The following is a 23,349-nucleotide window of genomic DNA, read 5'->3' as shown; positions in this document are numbered from 1 at the left end:
CTGTATACTCAATGCAATCCCTATTATAATTTAGGCAAAAATTCTTTAAGTACTTAGAAAAGTCAATTATAAAGAAAGAATATATCTAATTTTACAAGCCTAAGACTCAATAATAGTAAGAGTACAAAAATAGCATCAAATAATGGACTACTATCTATTAGCAGACAGCAGATCTCACTTTGTTCTAGTAAGGAAGGAAGTTTACTTTGAGGAAAGAAGAATGACACAAGGGGATGAACTATATACTTTTGCTTGTGGGAGGCTCAAAATTGATGTATGGCACAGCATGTTAACCTGTGTATCATCTTGAAAACTGTAGGCATGGTCTTAAAACAAATAATAAATAGGAATTTTACTTTTTTTTCTTCTCCATTCAAAAGTCAGCTCTAAAACATGAATGAATTCACAATATTTATCAATTAGTCATGTAATTGTTAGCACATGCCATTAAATTAGAATAAATACAATGTATAAAATTCTCTTTTCAAGCATATTTTATTTAAAGTATTGATTATCTATTCAGAATTAAAAAGATTTTTTTGGGGGGAAGTTTCTTAAAACAGAACTGTTTATTACTAATCTCAGAAGCAGAAAAAATATTAAAAAATATTTTATAAGGTCAGAGAGGTGGTTCAGGCAGTAGAGCGGTTGTCTTGACTCTAAACTAGAATGAACCACAGTTTGGTCCCCCAGTGTCTCAAATGGTCCCACAAGCCAGGGGCGATTTCTGAGCACTTAGGCAAGAGTAACCACTGAGTGCCACCAGGTTTGGCCCAAAAACCAACCCTCCAATATATAATATAATTATATGTAATGCATATTATAGGCTCATTTCCAATGCTCTATGGCTAAATTTGTCTAATCACATATCCTTTAGATCTACATGGATATATTTAACCATCAATTTTTCTGTAACAATATTTTTAGGTGTAAATATAAAATATAAGTATGCATACTTTCCCTTATTTATTCTTAAACCTACAGTCACACAACATAAAATGTGTATTGTTGATATGGTACTAAGAGAATATAATGACTATGAGGTTATTAAAATGAGTACAAAAACAAGTCAAATGAAAGCATCTAGTTGCATCACAATCACCAATTACCTTCTTTCCTTTTAATTTTGTGTCTGAAAAAAATTACTATAGAAATTAAATTTTCAAAAATTCACATTGCATTGATGCATGATCAAGGAGACTTCTTCAAAATATTTTACTCCTTGGTAAAATGCATGCCACCAAAGGACATGTAGAAATTATCAGATGCTATACATATATATGTACATGGATATATATATGCATATATATACATATATATAAAGACAGCACATACTACAACGAAGAATCCAAGTTTAGAAAAGTAAATTAACAATCACGATATGGAGATGTAGGAAAAACAAGTAAACTTCTATGTCATGGAAGTAGTTCAAATGATAGAGCATAGGCCCATCAGGTCTGGGAGTCTGTATATGATTCCTGACACAGACAGGTATTATTGCACTCCCCAACCACCGCACATTCCTTATTCTGTAAACACTGCTGGATTGGTAATCACATAAAAAGCGAGTCAATCATAAAGACACTATCAAGCATAGAACTGCTAGATAGGGCTGCTATTAAATAAATTATCATGGTGCTTATGGCATTTTTGGTAGTCAAACATGCCATAACATTTTTATGCATATAGGCCTATTATTATTATAATTAACAAAACCATTATGTTAAAAAGATTTGGGGAGATATGTACAGCAGATGCCCTAATGTATATAATTCTCTAAAATAAATATTTATAACATGTATATACAACAAGTATATACAACATCTGGCAATCATATATAAGTGATCCTATGAAGGCCTATTACACAATAAATCTTACAGAAGCTGGGAATATGGCTCTCTGGTATAGCTACTGTCTAATATGTGTGAACTTGTAAGCTCTGTCAGCAAAACCTCACATCACTGTGTCATCTTCAGCACTGTTTTGGTATCATTAGTGCTGAAATCAAGTCTTTAAACTCCTCAACAGAGTCTAAGATTGAGCACACAAAAAAGATGAGTATGACAAGCCTTGAACGCCACAAAGAAAAATAAAACAAAATAGACAAGATGACAAAACTTACAAAATAATTTCTCATATTTCAATTATACAAATATAAATAAATTACCAAATTTAAACAATCTACAACAATTCAGAATTTACTGATTTCTATTTTACCACTGACTTATTATAAAGTATAAGTGCCTTAAAATGAAGGATATCAGGGGCCGGGAAGGTGGCGCTAGGGGTAAGGTGCCTGCCTTGCAAGCACTAGCATAGGATGGACTGCGGTTTGATCCCCAGGCGTCCCATATGGTCCCCCCAAGCCAGGGATTATTTCTGAGCGCATATACAGGAGTAACCCCTGAGCGTCAAATGGGTGTGGCCCAAAAACCAACAAAAAAAAAAAGAAAGAAAGAAGGATATCAGAGCCAGAGCGACAGCACAATGATAGGGCTTTTTCCTTGCTTGGGGCCAACCCAGGTTTCATACCCTGCATCCCATATGGTTCCCTGAGCCTGCCGAGAACTATTTCTGAGTGCAGAGCCAGGAGTAACCTGAGTACCACTGGGTGTGGCCCAAAAACTAAAAAGAAATAAAAATAAAAATAAAAAAGAGGGTCTCCTAATTTCCTTCTCTAAACATTTTTCTTTTCCTTAATTTTGAGTAACAGTTGCAGAAGATTAAAAAAATCCTCATATAATCATACTATATACAGAGTATCAATAGTAAGCCTAAATAAATGTTATATTTACAATGTTTTATTATGACATTGATTTGATTAATATACATTACTTCACACAGATACATTACTAAAGATGAATATGCCGACACATTTTCTTTCCTGCAACTTTTAACACTCTAACTCATAATTCTAACTATTAATTGTTGATGCTTTCAAAGTTTTAATTCCAACTTGAATATTACCATATTTTAGTCTCAGCATAAATAATTAAATATAAAAAAAATCTTGGGTTTGATATTTGTATTTTATCTACTGACCAAAATAAAAAATTCTAAAAGTATGGCTAGTAATCACTTCAGAAATTATTGTCTTGTTTTCTTGTTATGCTGTGAAAATACTGTTACAAATGAGTGCAAAGACAAGGGAAGAGTCAAAGTTATGTTAAAAATAAATGAAAGTGCCCACATTCATGCTTTGCCAGGAATGAATATCTTGAAATGCGAGTTGACATTATTGGAACACTTTCTGTTGACTGTACATCAGTCAAGAAAATATGTCATTCATTATTACTCTAAGTCTAAACTTAAGACAAATTTAAGCCTTATATATGATGAGCATTTCTCTATTTAAATTTAAATTTAATATTTGTATATAGAAATGATTAAAATAAAGAAAAACATTTCTAAAATAAATATTAGTCACAAAGTAATCTGTATGTATTATTCAATAAACTTTTTTCTTCCTCCTACTAAGAGATTTTTCCTGCATATTTGTCCACGTTGACATATCATAAGTTCAATTAATGATACTTGACTTTTCATTCCCTTTTTTGGGGGGGGATAAAGGTCAAAATAACTGGGATCATTCCTCTCTTCTCAGCCTAAAAATGAGTGCTTCCTTTCTCTTCCTTTCTATCTCCTTCTCCACCTGATTAGTAACCTGCATCTTTTTTTTTGGTTTTTCGGGTCACACCCGTTTGATGCTCAGGGGTTACTCCGGGCTAAGAGCTCAGAAATTGCCCCTGGCTTGGGGGAACTATATGGGACGACAGGGGGTCGAACCGTGGTCTTTCCTTGGCTAGCTAGCAAGGCAGACACCTTACCTCTAGTGCCACCTCGCCGGCCCCAGTAACCTGCATCTTGACCTGACCTGAAATCAATGTGTGCATCCCTTCTGGAGAAGCCCATGTTCTCTGTTAAACACTTCCTCCCAGCTCTCTCTCTCTCTCTCTCTCTCTCTCTCTCTCTCTCTCTCTCTCTCTCTCTCTCTCTCTTTCTCTCTCTCTCTCGTCTTTCTCTCTCTCTCTCTCTCTCCTCTTTCTCTCTCTCTCCTCTTTCTCTCTCCTCTCTCTCCTCCCTCTCCCCTTTCTCTCTCTCTCTTTACTTTCTCTCTCCTCTCTCTCTATATATATTTATGTATATAGATATATATGTTATATTTGTGTGTGTGTTTTTGGGACACATCCAGTAACTCTCAAGGGGTTACTCCTGGCTATGCGCCAGAAATCACCCTTGGCTTTAGAGAACATATGGGACCCTGGGGTTCGAACTAAAGTCCGTCCTAGATAAGCTGCGTGCAAGGCTAAAGCCCTACCGCGTTGCTATCGCTCTGGCCCCTCTCTTCTTTTATTTTTATATAAAACAATTTTATTTAAAAAGAAAATAATCAATAACCTGTATCAATAAAGTGGAAAGCTTCTTAATAACATATATTAATTTGGGAATCTAAAAGTCAAGAGTCTTAGTCATAAGAAATACTACTTTTGGAACTTACTAAGTATAAGCAATTTCCTATATGCAAGTATTTGAATAAAACCATTTTCCCAATGATAAAGTTTAAAAATGGAACTTTTAAAATACTGATTGATTTAATAACATTGCTATAAAATCATACTGTATGTATTTACTATAATTCAGTATGTCAGAAATGAAAGCACCATTACTGCAGTCAAATGAAACTTTTATTATTATGAAAATCCTGTACTTTACATACAAGCTAAATAATTTCTCATGAAGAGTAGAAACTGAACTATCAGTTGGGAATCATATAAAGAAAGATGCTTACCTTTGCTAATAAATCCTTCTTTCCATAATGAATCTCCTTTAGCTGGGCTTGAATTTTTCTTGCCTGCATAAGCAAAAACATGGCTTAATGCATTAAATTCATTTATATTTCTAAGTTCAAGTTTGAAATTCTTTCAAACTGCACAATAATAAAATTTTCAGCCAAGCAAAAAGAACACTACTAATTTGGAAGTAAAATAGAAACACTTAATCCTTGCTTTAGAGATTGAATATACATACAGCTAATGTAACTAAAAAAAGAAAACAGAAGTCTATTAAAATGTTCCTACTATTAACAGATATATCTTAATAGTAGGAAATTTTCTTTATGAAATATTTTTTAAAAGTAGCTTTTTATTTTACTTTTTTCTTTTTTGGGAGTTTTTGGACTATATCAAGCTTTATTCAGAAAAAATCCCTGGCTAATTTTTTTAAGGGGCCATTATTGGTGATATAGCATATTCAATGCTGGGGACTGCACCAGAGCCAGCCAGTATCAAAACAATCATCTTAATTCCTGTGCTATTATCTCTGACTCCTATATCTCTCACCCAACTCAGCACACACACACAAACACACACACACACACACACACAAGCAAACACAGATGTACAAACACAGTTTTACCTATAACCAATGCAAGTTCAACATACAAAATATAGATGTTACAGAAGTATAACATCTATATTATATAAATACATACATACATGTACCTATGTTTACATAGGTTACATACACTGTTAGTTTACTTTCAATTATGCACTAATTCAGAATATAAAATGTTAGAATTTGTGATGAGATTTTATTTAACACAAGCTTAAGGAAAACAGCAAAGAAATTAAGAAAGTATTTATAATTAATTTTCCATTTTTCAAAGAAGACACAATTTCAAATATTCTCATACAAGAAGTAAATCTGGGAACTTTATGTTTTCATATAATAAACTGTATATGAATTGCAACACTAGATATTATTTTTAAGTATTTATACACAAGGGAAATAAGAATGTTTTCCATGCTTTTAGTAGTATCTTTAATTACATAATCAAAGGTTGGAATACTATCCATATGAATATTATTAACTAGTTAATAGCCATAAAATTATGGTAGCTTCATAAAATATGCTTTGGTCAAATCAAACTATATTCAACTGAACTGCATTTTATATAATTCACCTATAAATAAAATTTAATTTGAATAGAATCTTTTCATTTTACATAATACACATATTCTTCAAGAAATTTTATTTCCTATGTAATTTTATTGATTACAAGTCCTCTTAAACAATTTCACTTTTTGATAACCAACTATACTTTGAATATATATAAATATTTACTCTAATAATAATAAATTTTCTATGATATAGGAGACATTGCTAATGACATAGATTTTGCAAAATGGGAGTCTATTATGTTAAGGCTATAATGCCTAACATTGCCTAATACTAGAATCACTTTCAGTGAGTCTACGTAGAAACATCAAATAGTTAGAAATCACATACTATGCAAGTTTCATATTTAAAAATGTATTTGTTCATAAGAAGCTCTGTCATGAACCACCTGAAATTTCACAACTAAATTAGAAAGTTATTGAGGACAAAAAGAAATAAAATGAAATAAATAAAAAAGAAATAAAGAAGGCTGTAAGAGAGTGGAGGAGTGATGGCAAGGAGAGAGGGGAGAAAGAGGAAGAGTTTTACATTAAGAATTCAAAATCAAATACAAACCAAGAAAATATGAGTTTTTGGTCATTTCCAGAAGCCTTTGGACTGGAGAGATTACAATAGGTAAAGCATTTGCCATGTGCCAGGCTTGGGCCTGATCCCTGGTAAACCATATGAATCCTAGAGGCCACCCAGAAGTAAGCCATGAGCACAAAAATAATACAAGAGCAGAAGAAATAGTACAATGAGTGGTCACTGACCTTGGTTATGGGAATATTTAATTGTTTGCTACAGATTTCCGTATAAAAAAAATTACTTGGGTCCGTAGAGATAGCACAGCGGCGGCGTTTGCCTTGCAAGCAGCCGATCCAGGACCAAAGGTGGTTGGTTTGAATCCCGGTGTCCCATATGGTCTCCGGTGCCTGCCAGGAGCTATTTCTGAGCAGACAGCCAGGAGTAACCCCTGAGCACCGCCGGGTGTGCCCAAAAAACAAAAAAATAAACAAAAAAAATTACTTCTCTTATTTTTCACCAATTTAAATATAGTTGTTTGGGATTTTGTTCCAGCTGTTTCATCTATTACCAGAAAATAATCATAGAAATAAGTATGAAACAAAGCAAAAGTATAATCAAAAATAATGTAATAGCAATTAGAAGAGAATGATTCCAGTGGTTTACACAATTTTTCCACTTTCATTTTTAGTTCTGCATAATAGGTATTCTAACATTAACAGGATCTTTTTTCAAATAAACTAAACTACAAATTTTGGTGTTATTTTATTTATTATCACTATTTTAGTATCACATATGTTAATATGCCTTGGCCTCTATTAGCTTAGAGCTTTAGGGACCCTTTGTCACTAGTGATCAAAACATGTAAATCATGACCATGATCACTGAGATAGGTGTCTAAGAACTGGGTACTCACTTTAAAAACATAGTTATCCTGAATATATAGAATGTTAATAAAAGTTTACTTTGTGACATTTATTCATTTTTAAATTGTCTCAGTTTTTGTTTAATTAAGTGATTTGTACAGATACATATAAAAATCCTTCACAGCTTTTTTTCTTAATGACCATGAAAAACTATTACAACAGGTAAAGCACTTGCCATGTACCAGGCTTGTTCTTGAGATAAATTATGTGTTGTGTAAATAACCTACATATGTTATATAAGCATAATGTCATCAAAATGTCTCAAAATGTCATCACCATCTTGATACTTCTAACTTTGCATAAATTGTTACTAATTATCCAAGACTTTAAAAGCAAAAGTATATCATTACAGGAAAATATGCAAAGTAAAATATATTGAGTGTATACATGTTTATTTTATACTTTTATCATATTAATCTATTTGACACCCAAAGGCACTTTGGATATCTTAACTTAGTTTGTTTACTTCATTTTTATAAGCTTATGTTGTCAGAGATACAATCACAAGTTATAGAGTAATTGCTAATTTGATTGTTTAATAATTTTATTTATTTGCTTATTTTTTGAAGTTAAAATAGGCTTTATTTGAAAGTTCTGAAGAAGGGAAAAGGGAAAAAAAAGGGAAAACTGCATTTAAAAGAAAATTCAGGCTCCTGTATAATAACAATCAAAACAAAAATTATAAGGAAATAAATGAACTGGTCGCAAATCTATTTTTTTCCTTGTATTGTTTTGTATGTGGGCCACAACTGGTAGTGCTCAGAGCTTATTCCAGATTTGTGCTCAGGGATCACTACTGGTGATACTTTAAGAATCATATGGAGTTAAAACCATTTATTTCCATATTTAGAAAATTTCAGTAATCACTTAAACAATTTGAAATAATAAATTATACTATTACTTGTAATATGCTAAATTTAGGGATTTCTATATTGTAATTAATATGGTTATAAATTAATAATGCCTTATTTTATTAAAAATGTAAGACTCTAGAAATATGGCCAAAACTTACTGATATTTTCTACCTCCTTTCAAATTGTCTAGACAAGTGAATGAGTTATAAACTAAAATGTAATGTTCTTGACTAATCAATTTCCCCTCAAATCCTGCTAAGTGATAAACTAAAAGGTGGTAATAATTGATAAAGATATTTTGAGCAAATGTTGGCTTTATTTGTGTGAGAGAAAGCGAGTTCACCTACTCTGTGACTTACTTCTAAACTTGCAAAGGATAAGGACAAATTTTAACTTACATAAGTAAATAAAAAGCTCTCTCTCTTTTTAAAAATTTCAGATTCACAACCAGTAGTGCTCAGGCTTAAATTCTGGCTCTATGCTCAGGAATCACTACTGCAGTTGTTCAGGGGACTATATGAAATGGCAGGAATAGAAGCCAAGCTGGCTACATATGAGGCAAGTTTATTATATTCTGGACTATATTCCAACACCTGTGTTCTCCTTCTAGTTAAGTTTTTATTCTTGTCCTTGTTCTTTAGTAATATAATTTATTATTTTTAAGTCTCTTATTCCTACTCCTTATCATCCACAAACTTTTACATTAAAAATTCCATGTATAATTTATTTAATATTTTACTTGTGGTATGTGGAAGGTTCAAAAAATACACTGACTCCTGTCTCTTCTTCTACAATATAAAGGAATACTCTATTATGTCAGTATCACTACATTCTCAAATTTATTAAAATAAACTATATTTATATGATATAAAAGGAATCAGAAATTACAGAGAATCATGGGGTATCAGGAGCAAGAATTTACTTTAGTTTAGAATAAATTAACCAAAATAACCTATTTGTTTAGAAATTATCTCTTTTTAAAATTTGAATGTCAACTCCAAGAATTTCATTATTTATATACTCAGAATTTGTATACACTGTATAGAGTGTACATAAATATTCTGATCCCTCGGAATCTATTTTTGTGACTAAAACATATAAAAATAATAAAAACTATATTTGGGCTGCAGCCATAATACATCATTATAGTCCTTGTTTTGCACAGGACTGAACAGGTTCTAACCTTGGTTCAACATGGGATTTTTCCCCTCCACCAGAGAACTGCCAGGAGTTTTCCATGAAAGCAAAATCAAACTGTACCCCTGAGGAACTCAGGTTCAGTCTAGCAAAAGAAAGAAGGCAGGAAGGCAGGGAGGAAGCAGAAGGCAAGCAGGAAGGAAGGAAGGAAGGAAGGAAGGAAGGAAGGAAGGAAGGAAGGAAGGAAGGAAGGAAGGAAGGAAGGAAGGAAGGAAGGAAGGAAGGAAGGCAGGCAGGAAGGAAGGAATGCAGGAAGGAAGGAAGGAAGGAAGGAAGGAAGGAAGGAAGGAAGGAAGGAAGGAAGAAAGGAAGGAAGGAAGGAAGGAAGGAAGGAAGGAAAGGAGGTAGGGAGTAAGGAAGGAAAGGAGGTAGGGAGGAAGGAAGGAAGGGAGAAAAGGAGGGAAGGAAGGAAAGCAGGCAGAAAGGAAGGAAGGAGGGAGGGAGGGAAGGGAGAAGGGAGAGGAGGGCAGAAGAAAGAAAGAGAAAGAAAGAAAAAAGAGAAAGAAAGAAAGAAAGAAAGAAAGAAAGAAAGAAAGAAAGAAAGAAAGAAAGAAAGAAAGAAAGAAAGAAAGAAAGAAAGAAAGAAAGAAAGAAAGAAAGAAAGAAGGAAGGAAGGAAGGAAGGAAGGAAGGAAGGAAGGAAGGAAGGAAGGAAGGAAGGAAGGAAGGAAGAAAGAAAGAAAGAAAGAAAGAAAGAAAGAAAGAAAGAAAGAAAGAAAGAAAGAAGAAAGAAAGAAGGAAGGAAGAAAGAAGGAAGGAAGAAAGCGAGAAAGAAAGAAGAAAAGAAAAAAGAAAAAGAAAGAAAAAAAGAAAAGAAATGGAGAAAGAAAAAAGAAAAGGAAGAAAAGAAAAGAAAAAAGAAAAGGAGATAAACAAAGAGGAAAATTTGTTCTAGTGGTGCCAGCAATAAACATTATTTCCACAGTCACACAGGTTAGATCTTTGACAATCCATATGGTCCCCAAGCTTCTTAGGAGTCATCCCAGAGTGCTGAAGTAGCTGTAAACCCCGAGCATAACTGTGGATGGCTCCATAACCACACGCATAAACATACACACATACATTACACACACACATACACACACATACATACACTTACACACACACACACCACAATAGATGCTGATATTATCATCTGAATTTTAAAGAGAACATTTACTCACCTCTTCTGCACGGATACCACACAGCTTGTTTCCTGATAAGAGTTTATTTTTCAGGCTTTTATTCTGAGGAAAGAAACAATTCTGTTGTCAGTACTTCTTAAAACTCAAAAATATTGTTTTGTTTTGTTTTGTTTTGTTTTGGGGCCACACTCAAAGGTTGCTACTGGCTATGAGCTCAGAAATTGCTCCTGGCTTGGGGGACCACATGGGACACTAGAGGATCCAACAGCTGTCTGTCTTAGGTCAGCTGTGTGCAAGGCAAATGCCCTACCTCTGTGCCACAGCAATGGCCCCTCAGAAATAATTCTTAATATGTCAGCAATATTTCCTTATTATTACACATATACGTTTTTAATATGATAATAGATTTTATAAACCAAACAGAATCTATAATGTAAAATAATCTGTCTTTTATGAAATTAAAATGTTCTGTATTAGAATAAAAAGATAAAAAACTTTAATTTCAAATCTAAAATTGATATTAATTGCTCAAAGCATAACTTATTCAATTATAATCTGAACATTGGTATTAATAGGTCATCACAGACCTGTTGGGGTTTCTTATTCATTATATTTTATGTATTTAAACAGCCTTTCTATTTAAAAATATCAGTTAATATTTATAATGCTGTTGACAAGTATAGGCTTGCTATGCATACTAGATGACCATTAAGGGTCTACAAACAACTTATGCACATCTACTTATTTCCAAACATTTATAGGTCATCATAAATTTTGAATACATAAATCTTTCATTCAAATTTTTATTGCTATTCAAGAGTTATTTGTACTTTAGTTCTGCATAAAGCAGAAAAACATAACCTATGCTAATTTTCCAAATTTATATATATTTGTTTTTTTTAATTTATTATTTGGTTTTTGGGCCACACCCAGCAGAGCCAGTTACTCTAGGCTCTGCACTCAGAAATAGCTCCTGGTGGGCACAAGGGAACAGATGGGATTCCAGGATTCAAACCACCCAAAACACCATTGATCCTGGGTCTGCTGCTTGCAAGGCAAATGCCCTAACACTTTGCTCTCGTTCCAGACCCCTCCAATTTTGTATTTTATCTAGACTTTTGATCTCGCATTTTACTTCTGACATAATAACTAAGTTTTCTTATGTATGTGAACCTAAACTAGGACTATTTTATGATCTCAACCTTTTTTACACTCAGTATTTGCTGTGTTCTCATTTCTGGGATATCCGCACTCCTTTTATTTATTCACTTAATTTTGTTCTTTAATTGCCAACATAGTTTACAATGTACCCATATATTTATTTTATTCTAGAAATACAACTTCATTCTAAAAGTTTATTCTAGAAATACCATCATCAGAGCATCAATAATTACTGTCCCAAGATCCCATTAACCTTCCTTGCTTTGTCGAAACAGATGGTGATTGCTGACATTTGAATTTATAGGGAACTGTTGTCTATGGGGATTTTCCTACTCTTTCTGGTATCAGTGAACTACATATTTTCTTTTTCTCAGTCAAGTAGTATTTCATTGTGCAAGTATAACTCAATGTCATTATCAATTCATAAATTGTTGGGGAAGTTGAGTTGTTGACATATCTTGAAAATAGTGAATTATTTTGCAGTGAACAATGTTGTACATGGATACTTGTACATCAATATACTATAGGCTCAGGAGCAGATTCACTGGATCATATGGAACTTATATTCTAAATTTTTAGGATCATTTCCATACCATATTCATAGGTTTAGAGTTGGCAACAATCACATCAATACCTTTTGTGGATCATTTTCTCTGCTTCCCACCAGCACTGTTTTTTTTTTCTCACTTCTTTTTAATGATGGCTATAATAAATTAACATTTCCTTTATAATCAGTGATAATGAACACTTTTCTTTTTTTTTCTTTTTCTTCTTTTTTTTGGGGGGCACACCGTTTGATGCTCAGGGGTTACTTCTGGCTAAGTGCTCAGAAATTGCCCCAAGCTTGGGGAGACCATATGGGACGCCGGGGGATAGAACCGCTATCCTTCCTTGGCTAGAGCTTGCAAGGCAGACACTTTATCTCTAGTGCCACCTCACCGGCCCCGGTGAATACTTTTTTATGTGACTATTGGCTGCTGTGCTTATTGTTTAATAAAAACATAAGATTCACTTTTAATCGAGTAAGCAGTTTTCTGTTGTTGAGTACAGAGTATATATTGGAGGTTATTCCTTTGTATCATATATGATGTGTTAAACATTTACTCCCATTAATTTGGTACATATTTATTTGGGGAGTAATTTTTATCCTTGTAAACAAAAAAATCATTTTAACAAAAATACCATTAGTTTATTTCTACTTTAATTTTGCCAGAGGATTTTCTCAGTAAAATCTTTTCTGAGATCAGTATCAGAGCTCAAATTTTTATTTCCTCAATATCATTATAAATATTAAGGTCTTCTATCACCTTTGCTATGATGTGATTCTTTTATTTTTGGCGGTAGGAAAGGGCACACCGCAACACTAAAGGGTTACTCCTGGATCTGTGCTCAGATATCCATCCTGACAGACTCAGGGGACCATATGGGATGCCAGAGATGAAACCCGAGTTGGTTCTGAGTCAGCAGCGTGCAAGGGCATATATATTACTATATATTATACAATAATATAATATATATTAAACATATATGTATATACACACTCAAGTATAAGCCAAGTTTTTCCAGCAGAAAACCTGAACTCGGCCAAGTAAAATGAATCAAATGCATGTAGTCTCCAGTCGTCTTTTGTGTTTGATGGAGGGAACGGTGCTTCAGCACAGTGTACAAGTTGGGTGAGCTGGAGGTAGGCGGCTTAAATTAACTGTATGTCACTGAACTATTTAACCCACAATATTCAATGGCAACATTTAATATAGTGAAAAAAACATTTAAGGCAGCCATGTAAATAAATGTTTATAAATCCTGAATCCTTATAAGGGGTTTTGGAGTATTCAGAACTTTTAACCATGTATTTACAATGCTTTACTGTCTTAAACAGGGAGGGGGGCGTTGAATAGCAATCCGTCCTAGGTCAGCCGCATGCAAGGCAAATGGCTACCATTGCGCTACTGCTCATACCTAAACACCAAACCCAAAGTCAACGACAACAGAATCAAGATAACCCAATCATATCAAATTATGCACAGAAGGGACCTAATACACTAGCAGTCCAGGGGGTAAGAGGGGAGTATATGATATATGCTAGGAACATGGACGGAGGAAGGACAATTCGGGTGGTGGGAATGGCCCTATTTCACTGTCACTATGTAGCTTAAATATAACTGTGAAAGACTTGTAATTCACATTGGTCACAATAATTTAATATATATATTGGTTTTAGGTCTCACCTGGCAGCGCTCAGGAGTTACTCCTGGCTCTACACTCAGAAATTGCTCCTGGCAGGCTCAGAGGACTATATGGGAAGCCGGGATTTGAACCACCATACAATAATAATTTTTTAAAAAAATAAATAAAAATAGGTGAAGATCAAATAGACATATCTTTAAGGAAGATAAATTCATTTTCAATAATTCTATAAAATGTTCAAATAGTAAGAGGAAAACAACTGGTTTATTATTGTTAATGAACAGCTTCTCTTCGAGAAGATAATACCTGGAATTAAATAATAATAATGAATTATAAACATTGTTAGTGTATTTTACTATTTTTTAAATATTAAAAAATGGTTAAAAAGCTCAAAAAATTAATATAGTAATCAGAGATGTGGCATAACAGTAAAGTATATGCCTCATATGTAAAGACTCTGGGTTCTATTCTTGCCCTCATAAACAAAGCAGAACAAACAAAACAAAACAAAATGAAGACTTAAAACCCCCACACCTCCCTAAGCCATAAAATATATAGTTGAAATATGAAAGAAAGCACAAATAAAGCAAAAATACTTGAAATATCTAAAAAATAAACACTTTTGATAAAATGTGTAAAGTAAATATGATATGAAGTTTTATATATATATATACATATATATACATGTCAAAAAACCTGCACAACTAAATAACTATCAAAAGTAGTATTTAAAAAAATTTGGGGGGGTTTGGGGCCACACCTGGTGACATTCAGGGGTTATTCCTAGGTCTTCACTCAGAAATCCCTCCTGGCTTGGGGGACCATATGGGATGCCGGGGATCAAACCACAGTTCATTGTAGGTTAATGTACAAAGCAAACACCCTACGGTTTGTGTCACTGCTCTAACCCCTTTAAAGTGGTATTTTTAAATAATGTATATAAAATTTGCACCTTCACTTAAAACTTTTTTCTCTTTCATAAACATTTTCTTCTGTAGTATTTTAAATAGGATTACCAATAGTTGGAGGGAATTTTAATTTACCACCACTTGAGAGTTGATTTAGATGATGAATATTTTAACATATACTAAATAAATATATATTATTTTTTCTCTAAATGAGATACATAAGAAGTAATATAAACATTAAAGTACTGACTTTCACCATTTTTAGTATATAGTGAATTAAATTATAGTGCATAAAATAGTATAATATTACTAAATAAACTTAAATAGATGAAATAGGGGCCGACATGGTGGCGCTAGTGGTAAGGTGTCTGCCTTGCCAGCACTAGCCTAGGACGAACGATGGTTCATCCCCCAGCGTCCCATATGGTCCCCCAAGCTAGGAGCGATTTCTGAGTGCATAGCTAGGAGTAAACCCAGAGCATCACTGGGTGTGGCCCAAAAAACAAAAAAAAAAAACAAAAACAAAAACAAAAACAAAAAAAATAGATGAACTAAGTTAAAAGGTAAAGAAAAATAAATTCTAGATGAAATCCTAACATCATATTGTATGTAAAATCAATGTATTGACATTTAGACATTTTACTTTTTTGCTTTTTTGTTTGTTTTGTTTTGTTTTTGGTTTGTTTGTTTTTTTGGTTTTGGGGCCACACAAGATGACTCTGAGGGTTTACTCCTGGCTATAGCTCAGAAATCACTCCTGGCTCAGGGGACCATATGGGATGCTGGTGGATTGAAAACAGGTCCGTACTGGGTTAGCACATGCAAAGGAAATGCCCTACCAATGCACCATGGCTAAGGCCCCTAAATTCATGTATTTTAAATACATAATCATGCTGTACAAAAATATAAAATCCAGTTTATATAGTTTTCATTAAGTATACACTTCATATCAAAATAGAATAATGCAGATGAGATTAAAATACTGTATACTGGTCATTTGACCTTTCGATTTAAACAGACTTAGAGAATTTTTTGCCAAGTGTATGCTTGATTATAATACCTTATTATAATTATAAAATAATTATTTTATAACCAAATATTATACATTTTAAACTTAGAGATGTGGAAGAAAGTGATCAGATCAAGTAGTTAAATTGGAAGTTAGCTAATTAATTATTCCTATTAAAGAGTAAGATTCTCTAAGTTCACAGAACAATCTCACTCATTTATGGCTTTTTTTAATTAAAAATATCTTTATTTAAGCACAATGGTTACAAACTTGTTTGTAGTTAGGATTCAGTTATAGAAAAGAACACCCCCTTTTATCAGTGCTACCTTCCCACCGCTAATGACCCCCATCACCCTCTTCCCCCAACACCTGCCTTATTTAAGATGGGCATTCTACTTTTCTCAAGAGTAATTTATTTAAAAAATTTTTTAATATCTTTATTTAAATACCTTGATTACAAACATGACTGTGGTTGGGTTTCAGTCATGTAAAGAACACCCCCCTTCACCAGAGCAACATTCCCATTACCAATGTCCCAAATCTCCCCCCGCCCCAACCGACCCTGCCTGTGCTCTAGACAGGCTTTCTACTCCCCTCATTCATTCACATTTTTATGATAGTTCTCAATGTATTTATTTCTCTAACTGTACTTCATGTAGTGGGCTGGAACTTCTAGCCCTCCACTCTTTTGTCTCTGAAAATTATTGCAAGAATGTCTTTTATTTTTCTTAAAACCCATATCATCTATGACTCTTTTTTTTTTTTTTTTTTTTTTGGTTTTTCGGGCCACACCCGTTAGATGCTCAGGGGTTACTCCTGGCTACGCGCTCAGAAATTGCCCCTGGCTTGGGGGGACCATATGGGACACCGGGGGATCGAACCGTGGTCCTTTCCTTGGCTAGCGCTTGTAAGGCAGACACCTTACCTCTAGCGCCACCTCGCCGGCCCCTATGACTCTTAAGAAAAAACAAAAGACATTATTGTTATAATGCCCAGGGATCACAGAGATGAGGACTGGAAGGATTGGATCATGGTATGAAATTTACCACTAAGAGTGGTGAGTGCAGTTAGAGAAATAACTACACTGACAACTATCATGGCAATGTCAATGATTGAAAGAAGTAGAATACCTGTCTCGAATACAGGCAGGGGTAGGCGGGAAAAGGGAGTTGGGAACATAAGTGATGGGAATGTTGCCCTGAAGAAATGGGGTGTTCTTTTTATGGCTGAAATCCAACTACAATCAGGTTAAATAAAGATATTATTTTAAAAATTATCTCAGTTAAAGCCATGATAAATTCCTTAAGAATCAATTTGATTATTCTTTCCAATTTTAAGGTCCTAGTTAAATTAGTAACCGGAGGATGATTTAATTGATATATATGTGATATTCTTGGCCAATCAATTTGTATACACATGATGAGGTCTGGTACTTGTGACATCTTTTTGACCACATTAAAAAAGCAATTATTTTAGATACATTTGTATACCCATAGTTTGTACTAGCAGCTTCTATATAAAACTAAGCTTCTATATACAGTGCTTTTGTATAAAACAATGTTTCTAGGAATCCAAGAGTCATTTTCAGTGCTTAAGAATGACAGTCATTTTTATTTTGAAATATATGCAGAACTGAGAATAATGCACTTAAATCACTCACAATGAGGCTCATTGTGAGACTCAAGGGAACCCTGTTAAAGCCTAGATTGAGATTGATCTAAGCATGTCTTCAGAAAATCACATATGACAAATAGAATTGAGAGGGAATAATAATATTTAGACAATTCAATAATGTAGCCTACAAATACAGAATAGTGATCCAGTGATCCAGAAAAAATCACATCTTGCTAGTATGTTTTATACTTATATATGTATATACATTTACTTTTTGACATGTTACAAAATATTCTTTTGTTGGGGCCTAAAAGACTGTGCAGAAGTTATAACCAACCATGGTTAAATTCCTGCACATGATACGGTCTCCTGAGTACTGCCAGGAGTGATATCTGAGCACAGAAATATGAGTAATACCCAAGCAAATTCAAACATCACCCTAATTCATACATTTTTTTCTTTTGTGATACTTATAAAGTCTACAAGCCAACACTGTATTGTGTTAATATGACTACATCAAATTAATGAGTTTGTGATTGGAAAAAGATATATGGGCTAAAACTAAAACATAGCTATCTAAAATGAAAAAATATTGGCAATAGACACATCTAAAGGTGTGTGTGTTTATATATATATATATATTATATATATGCGCTTCATATATTTCTAAATATTTTCCAACATATTTATAGTAGGAAATTCAGTATTTCCAATTAGATATGTAATACACAGAAAACATTTCCTAGTAAATATCATTTCCTTATGTTGTTGTTTTTAAATAGAAAGTTAAACAGCATAGCTTGTTTATTATATGAATGGTAAATAATAACAATTTTGACACAATAGAAAGAAATATAAAAATGTGGCATAATTTTTAATTTTATAATATGTAGATCTAAAATCCCAAATTTACTGTTAATCTCTTTCTGTTTAGTACTGTAAAGTGTGTCAGTGTGTATTAAAATGGATTTTTGTATTTAATATACAGCAAGGTATGATGACTAAATCAAGTAATCATAAATTGATTGTGAATGATATATGGAATTATAATATTCAAGTAATATGTCTCAGAATATAGATAAAAGTCAAGTAGAATAGGTAACCTTGATTAGCAAAAATAATAAAGTTATTGTTTTAACTCAATGCGAGGTTACATGTGGTTTTTATCATAAGGTATTATTATGAACTTGCAATGAAATTTCCTGGTAATATTCAGAATCTGGAAACACTCAGGTCATAAAATATAATAAAGAATGATAAAATATGTGCCAAATTATTTCTATATGCTAGTAAAGTATATCATTTGTAAGAAGCCACTGAACATTTGCATCAAATTCTTTAAAGTGCAATTAAAGGCAAAACAGCTGCAGTTGTATTCAAAATAAAATCAGAGATTGCTAGTGTAGTAAGCCTTTGCAGTTTTAGAACTGTCAAAAAATGAATTACAAAAAAATTCTATGTAATTTTTTGGGCTCTAAATTAGCTCAGCTTAAAAAATGTTTCTTATATACCTAATAAAATAGACACTCTTCAGATAAATAATTTTTCATTATAAAATCTTATTACTAGTATTAAGGAACAAAGTGTTTACAAGTTATATGTGCTATGGGATATTATTAACTTGCTTCTAAAATAGTTTGGTTTAACCAAGTATCTAAAAGTGCTTTATTGGAAATATTTCATAAAAGGAAGATATAATTAAGAGACAAACTATTAATATTTATGAATTTGCTCCTAAATTCTTTGAACTTAGGATAATCTTATTAAAAATCTGTTTTAAATTAAGAGATGAAAATTTGTATAAGCTTTTTTTTGTTTGTTTTTTGGGTTACACAGGTGACCCTCAGGGCTTACTCCTAGCTAAGCACTCCAAAATCCCTCCTGGGTTGGGGCATCAATTGGGAGGCAGGGGATTGAACACAGGTCTCACCTGGGTCAGTCTCTTGCAAGACAAACTCCCTACAGCTACGCTATTAATCCGGCTCCAAGTATTTTTATTTCATTTAGAAAGCTTAGATTGGTAAACATCAGAAAAAACAATGTATGCATAATAGTCTTATTTGTTCTAAGCTATATAAAATAAAAATCTGGAATGTTAGGCACAAAGCCAAAAGTATAACATGAGTGCTTGTTTGTTTGGTGCTTGTTTCCAAAAAAAACCAACAACAAATAAATAAAATTTCAAAAGATAAAAAAAATCCCTATGTTATGGTTTTAGGTTGGCAAAAGCTATCATTTGCCATTTAAAAATGTATTAAAAATTTTAATGTCACAATATTCCTTTGGAAATAATACAAAATTTTAATTTAGGTTGTAATAATGACAGCCAAAATTGAATATTTACAGTTTTCCTATGCAATCCTTGTTTACACATAATCCTAAAAATTGTCTGTCGACTAATTGATACTTTGAGAATCATTTGGAATTTTTGTTTGTTTGTTTTTCGATTACACCCAGTGATGCTCAGGGCTCTGTGCTCAGAAATTGCTCCTGGCTTGGGGGAACCATATGGATGCCAGGGGATCTAACTGCAGTCTGTCCTAGGCCAGCACATGCAAGGCAAATGCCCTACTGCTTGAGTCATCACTCCAGCCCCTCATTGGGATTTTTAAAGATTTACGATTTCATTGACATGATACAAATATTTTATATTGACATGATACAAATATTTCATAAAGTCCCAAGTTAGACATATTATCTATCATCTAGCATCCATATAATGACAGATACCCCAGTTCAAGTGCTCAAAGTCACCCTTATAGATTTTATTTTCTAGTAGTTAAGCTGTTCATTCACTAAAGAATTTGATCAATTTATGAGTCTTATTATTTGTTTAGCTACAAACTAAATCTAATATCTAGTATAGGCCATTTAAGCTCTAGTCATTTCATTTCCAGATGTATTAAATAAATGGAGATATCTAAGTAATAGTTTTTATATATTGCAGCATTAGCACAATTATCCCAGAAGTACATATATAATATGATGTAATATATTTTTCTGATTTCAAGTAAAACACATTTAAAATATCTCATAATCTAGTATGTTACAATGATATGTTAATGACTCCTTACATCTATTGTTTAACTTGATCTCATGCCATTTATCTTGAAAGGCAAGAGTTTTAACTGCAGTACTCTTTTCAAGCTCTTTAAGACAAATGTTCAAGTAGTATGGCAAAAATAGAGCAAAGAAGCCAGCCCTTTAAATTGAAAAACTATATGTAAGTTCCACTTTAAAATCAAAGAAATCTTTATGATTATTGATGTATTTTATAACCTATAAACTCCTGATTTCTCATCTTATTCCAGTAAATGGTATTGTTTTATAAATGAGATGAGAGAAAAATACATATCAATGATTATCATGTACTGAGCATTAAACAGATGTTAAATCTTTTTTATTCTTACTTCTTATTTTATTTTTAATAAATACATTTTTAAATTGAATCACTGTAAGATATGCAGTTACAAAGTTGTTCAGGATCTGGTTTCAGTCATACAATGTCCAATAATCATTTTTATATATCTTTATTAAAAAACCTTGATTACAAATATGATTGTAGTTGGGTTTCAGTCATGCAAAGAACACCCCCTTCACCAGTGCAACATTCCCATCACCAATGTCCCAGATTTCCCTCCTCCCCACCCCACCCCGCCTGTACTCTAGAGAGGCTTCAACTCATTTTTAACCAGTGCAAGCACATGTCTTGCCACCAATGTTCTCAGTTTCTTCTGCTGTTCTCCCTGAACACAGTGGCAGGCATTTTTTTACTACCTAACTACCGAGTGACAGACTGAATTACCTTCCTACTTATCTACCTACCTACCTACCTACCTACCAACCACCTACCTACCTAACCAACCTACCTACCTACCAACCGACCAACTACCTACCGACTGACCAACCGACTGACCGATTGACTGACCCACTGACCAACTACCTACCTACCTTTCTTTTTTCTATTTTATTACCTTGTAAAACACTTTGCAAACATGTTATTGCATATCACTTTATCTACTTTATCTACTTTTAGCACCCAGTTTTTGTCTAGAGTGATCATTTCCAACTATTATTGTCACAGTGGTTCCTCTCTTCCCTAACTACACTTCCCCACTATTTGTGGCAAGCTTCTCAAAATACTTCTCATAATACTTTTACTTCTCATAATACTCTCCATATCCATCCATATATGAGCAAATTTCTTTTTTTTGTTTGTTTTTGTTTTTGGGTCACACCTGGCAGTGCTCAGGTGTTACTCCTGGTTCTAAGCTCAGAAATCACTCCTGGCAGGCTCGGGGGACCATGTGGGGTGCCGGGATTTGAACCACCGTCCTTCTGTGTCTAAGGCAAAAGCCTTACTGCTTTGCTATCTCTCCGGTCCCATGAGCAAATTTCATGGCTTCATTTTTCCTAACATCTACATAGTATTCCTTTAGGTAGGTGTACCATAATTTATTTATGCATTCATCCATTATTGGAAACTTAAGTTGTTTTCAGATTTTGGCTATTGAGAATTGTGCCGAAATGAAGAATTAATGCAGAGGTTTTTTTTTTTTTTTTTTTGCATTGTGATTTTGGGTTCCTAGGCTTTGTTCCTAGTAGTGATTGCTGGGTCATATGGAAGCTTAATTTCTTAAATATTGGCTCTTGTTACTTTAAAATAAAGTTCACTTAGTTTTGTAAGAATAAAAAAATGAATTTTTATATTGAGAGCATCTTTCTAAGATATTGGAGCTTTATATTATATATAAAGATTCCTTATCAAAAGCACTTATCCTGGGACCTGCGAGGTGGTGCTAGAGGTAAGGTGTCTGTCTTGCAAGCGCTAGCCAAGGAAGGACCAGGTTGGGTCCCCCGGCGTCCCATATGGTCCCCAAAGCCAGGAGCTATTTCTGAGCGCTTAGCCAGGAGTAACCCTGAGAATCAAACGGTGTGGTCCGAAAAACCAAAAAAATAAATAAATAAAATAAATAAAGAAGAAAAAAGCACTTAGCCTGATGAATTAAAATATGAAAAAATGTGTGATATGTTTATAACTGCAAGGAAACTTTAGAAAAATTAATATACTTGTCAATAATTATAAGGACATTTGTATAATATAAATTGTTATAGAACATTCCTTCTCTCTGAGGAGTTCATAATCTTTGCTGGTGTTTGTCAGTAGTGCTCGAAGACTAAAAAAGCATCTACTCTGGGCTTGAGAAATGAACTTTCTTTAGATGTATGAAGTAATTGTTGAAGTAGATAAGGTATAGAGACTTAAACTATAGCATATTTAGTGATATCATGTTTATGATAAAAAGTCAAGTTTAAAAATATGAACTAAATAGATATGCTGGGAATTAAACTAACATATGTTTTATTGAAGACATAGTATTGATTTTCAGCATAAAAGATAAAAATGCAAAAATTAGCACTGATCATTTCTTAGATGTCTACTCGAATATTTCTTAAGCCTTGATAAAGTTCCTGGTATTAGTGAGATACGATTTTTTTGTTAAACTATACTGCAGATAAAAGTTTAAAGCAAGTTTGATGATAAAATTAACATGTTTTTCTAGTATCAAATTTATATGCTACCTCTTTTATCTTATACACAATTATGTGCAGGCTTATCTTAAAGCTTACACATAAATTGTAATTATTATGCTATATAATTTTACAATTAATTAAAACTTCACAAATCTGGGCCTGAAAGCTTGCTAACTGGCTGACTGTAAACTTTTGTGGATGTCAGGTTTCATAATCCCTCTAGCATCATGATCCTCTGATCACTTTTGGAAGTGAACTCAAGCACAGAGCCAGGAGTAACACCCTCCCAAGCATTCCAGTTGTGGGGGTTACAAAAACAAGTATCAAACAAATAAAATAGATGTATAACTATCCTATTATAGAACTTGCACTC

The 23,349-nt window shown here is 33.2% G+C and overlaps 1 protein-coding gene across 1 annotated transcript in view; it reads right to left on the bottom strand.

Annotated features, from left to right (window-relative positions):
* Positions 1–23,349, bottom strand: part of LUZP2 (leucine zipper protein 2) — a 411,673-nt gene that overhangs the window by 103,658 nt on the left and 284,666 nt on the right. Inside the window, exons 6-7 of the mRNA XM_049781145.1 lie at positions 10,602–10,664; positions 4,790–4,852 (exon numbers count right to left, since the gene is read on the bottom strand). Coding sequence (XP_049637102.1) covers positions 4,790–4,852; positions 10,602–10,664 — 126 coding nt within the window. The remainder of the gene's footprint in view (positions 1–4,789; positions 4,853–10,601; positions 10,665–23,349) is intronic.

The sequence above is a fragment of the Suncus etruscus genome, chromosome 9 (genome assembly GCF_024139225.1).
Source record: "Suncus etruscus isolate mSunEtr1 chromosome 9, mSunEtr1.pri.cur, whole genome shotgun sequence".
In the NCBI taxonomy this organism is placed as follows: domain Eukaryota; kingdom Metazoa; phylum Chordata; class Mammalia; order Eulipotyphla; family Soricidae; genus Suncus; species Suncus etruscus.
Note: the sequence above shows the minus strand (reverse complement) of the source record. Positions and strands in the feature narration are given on the sequence as shown.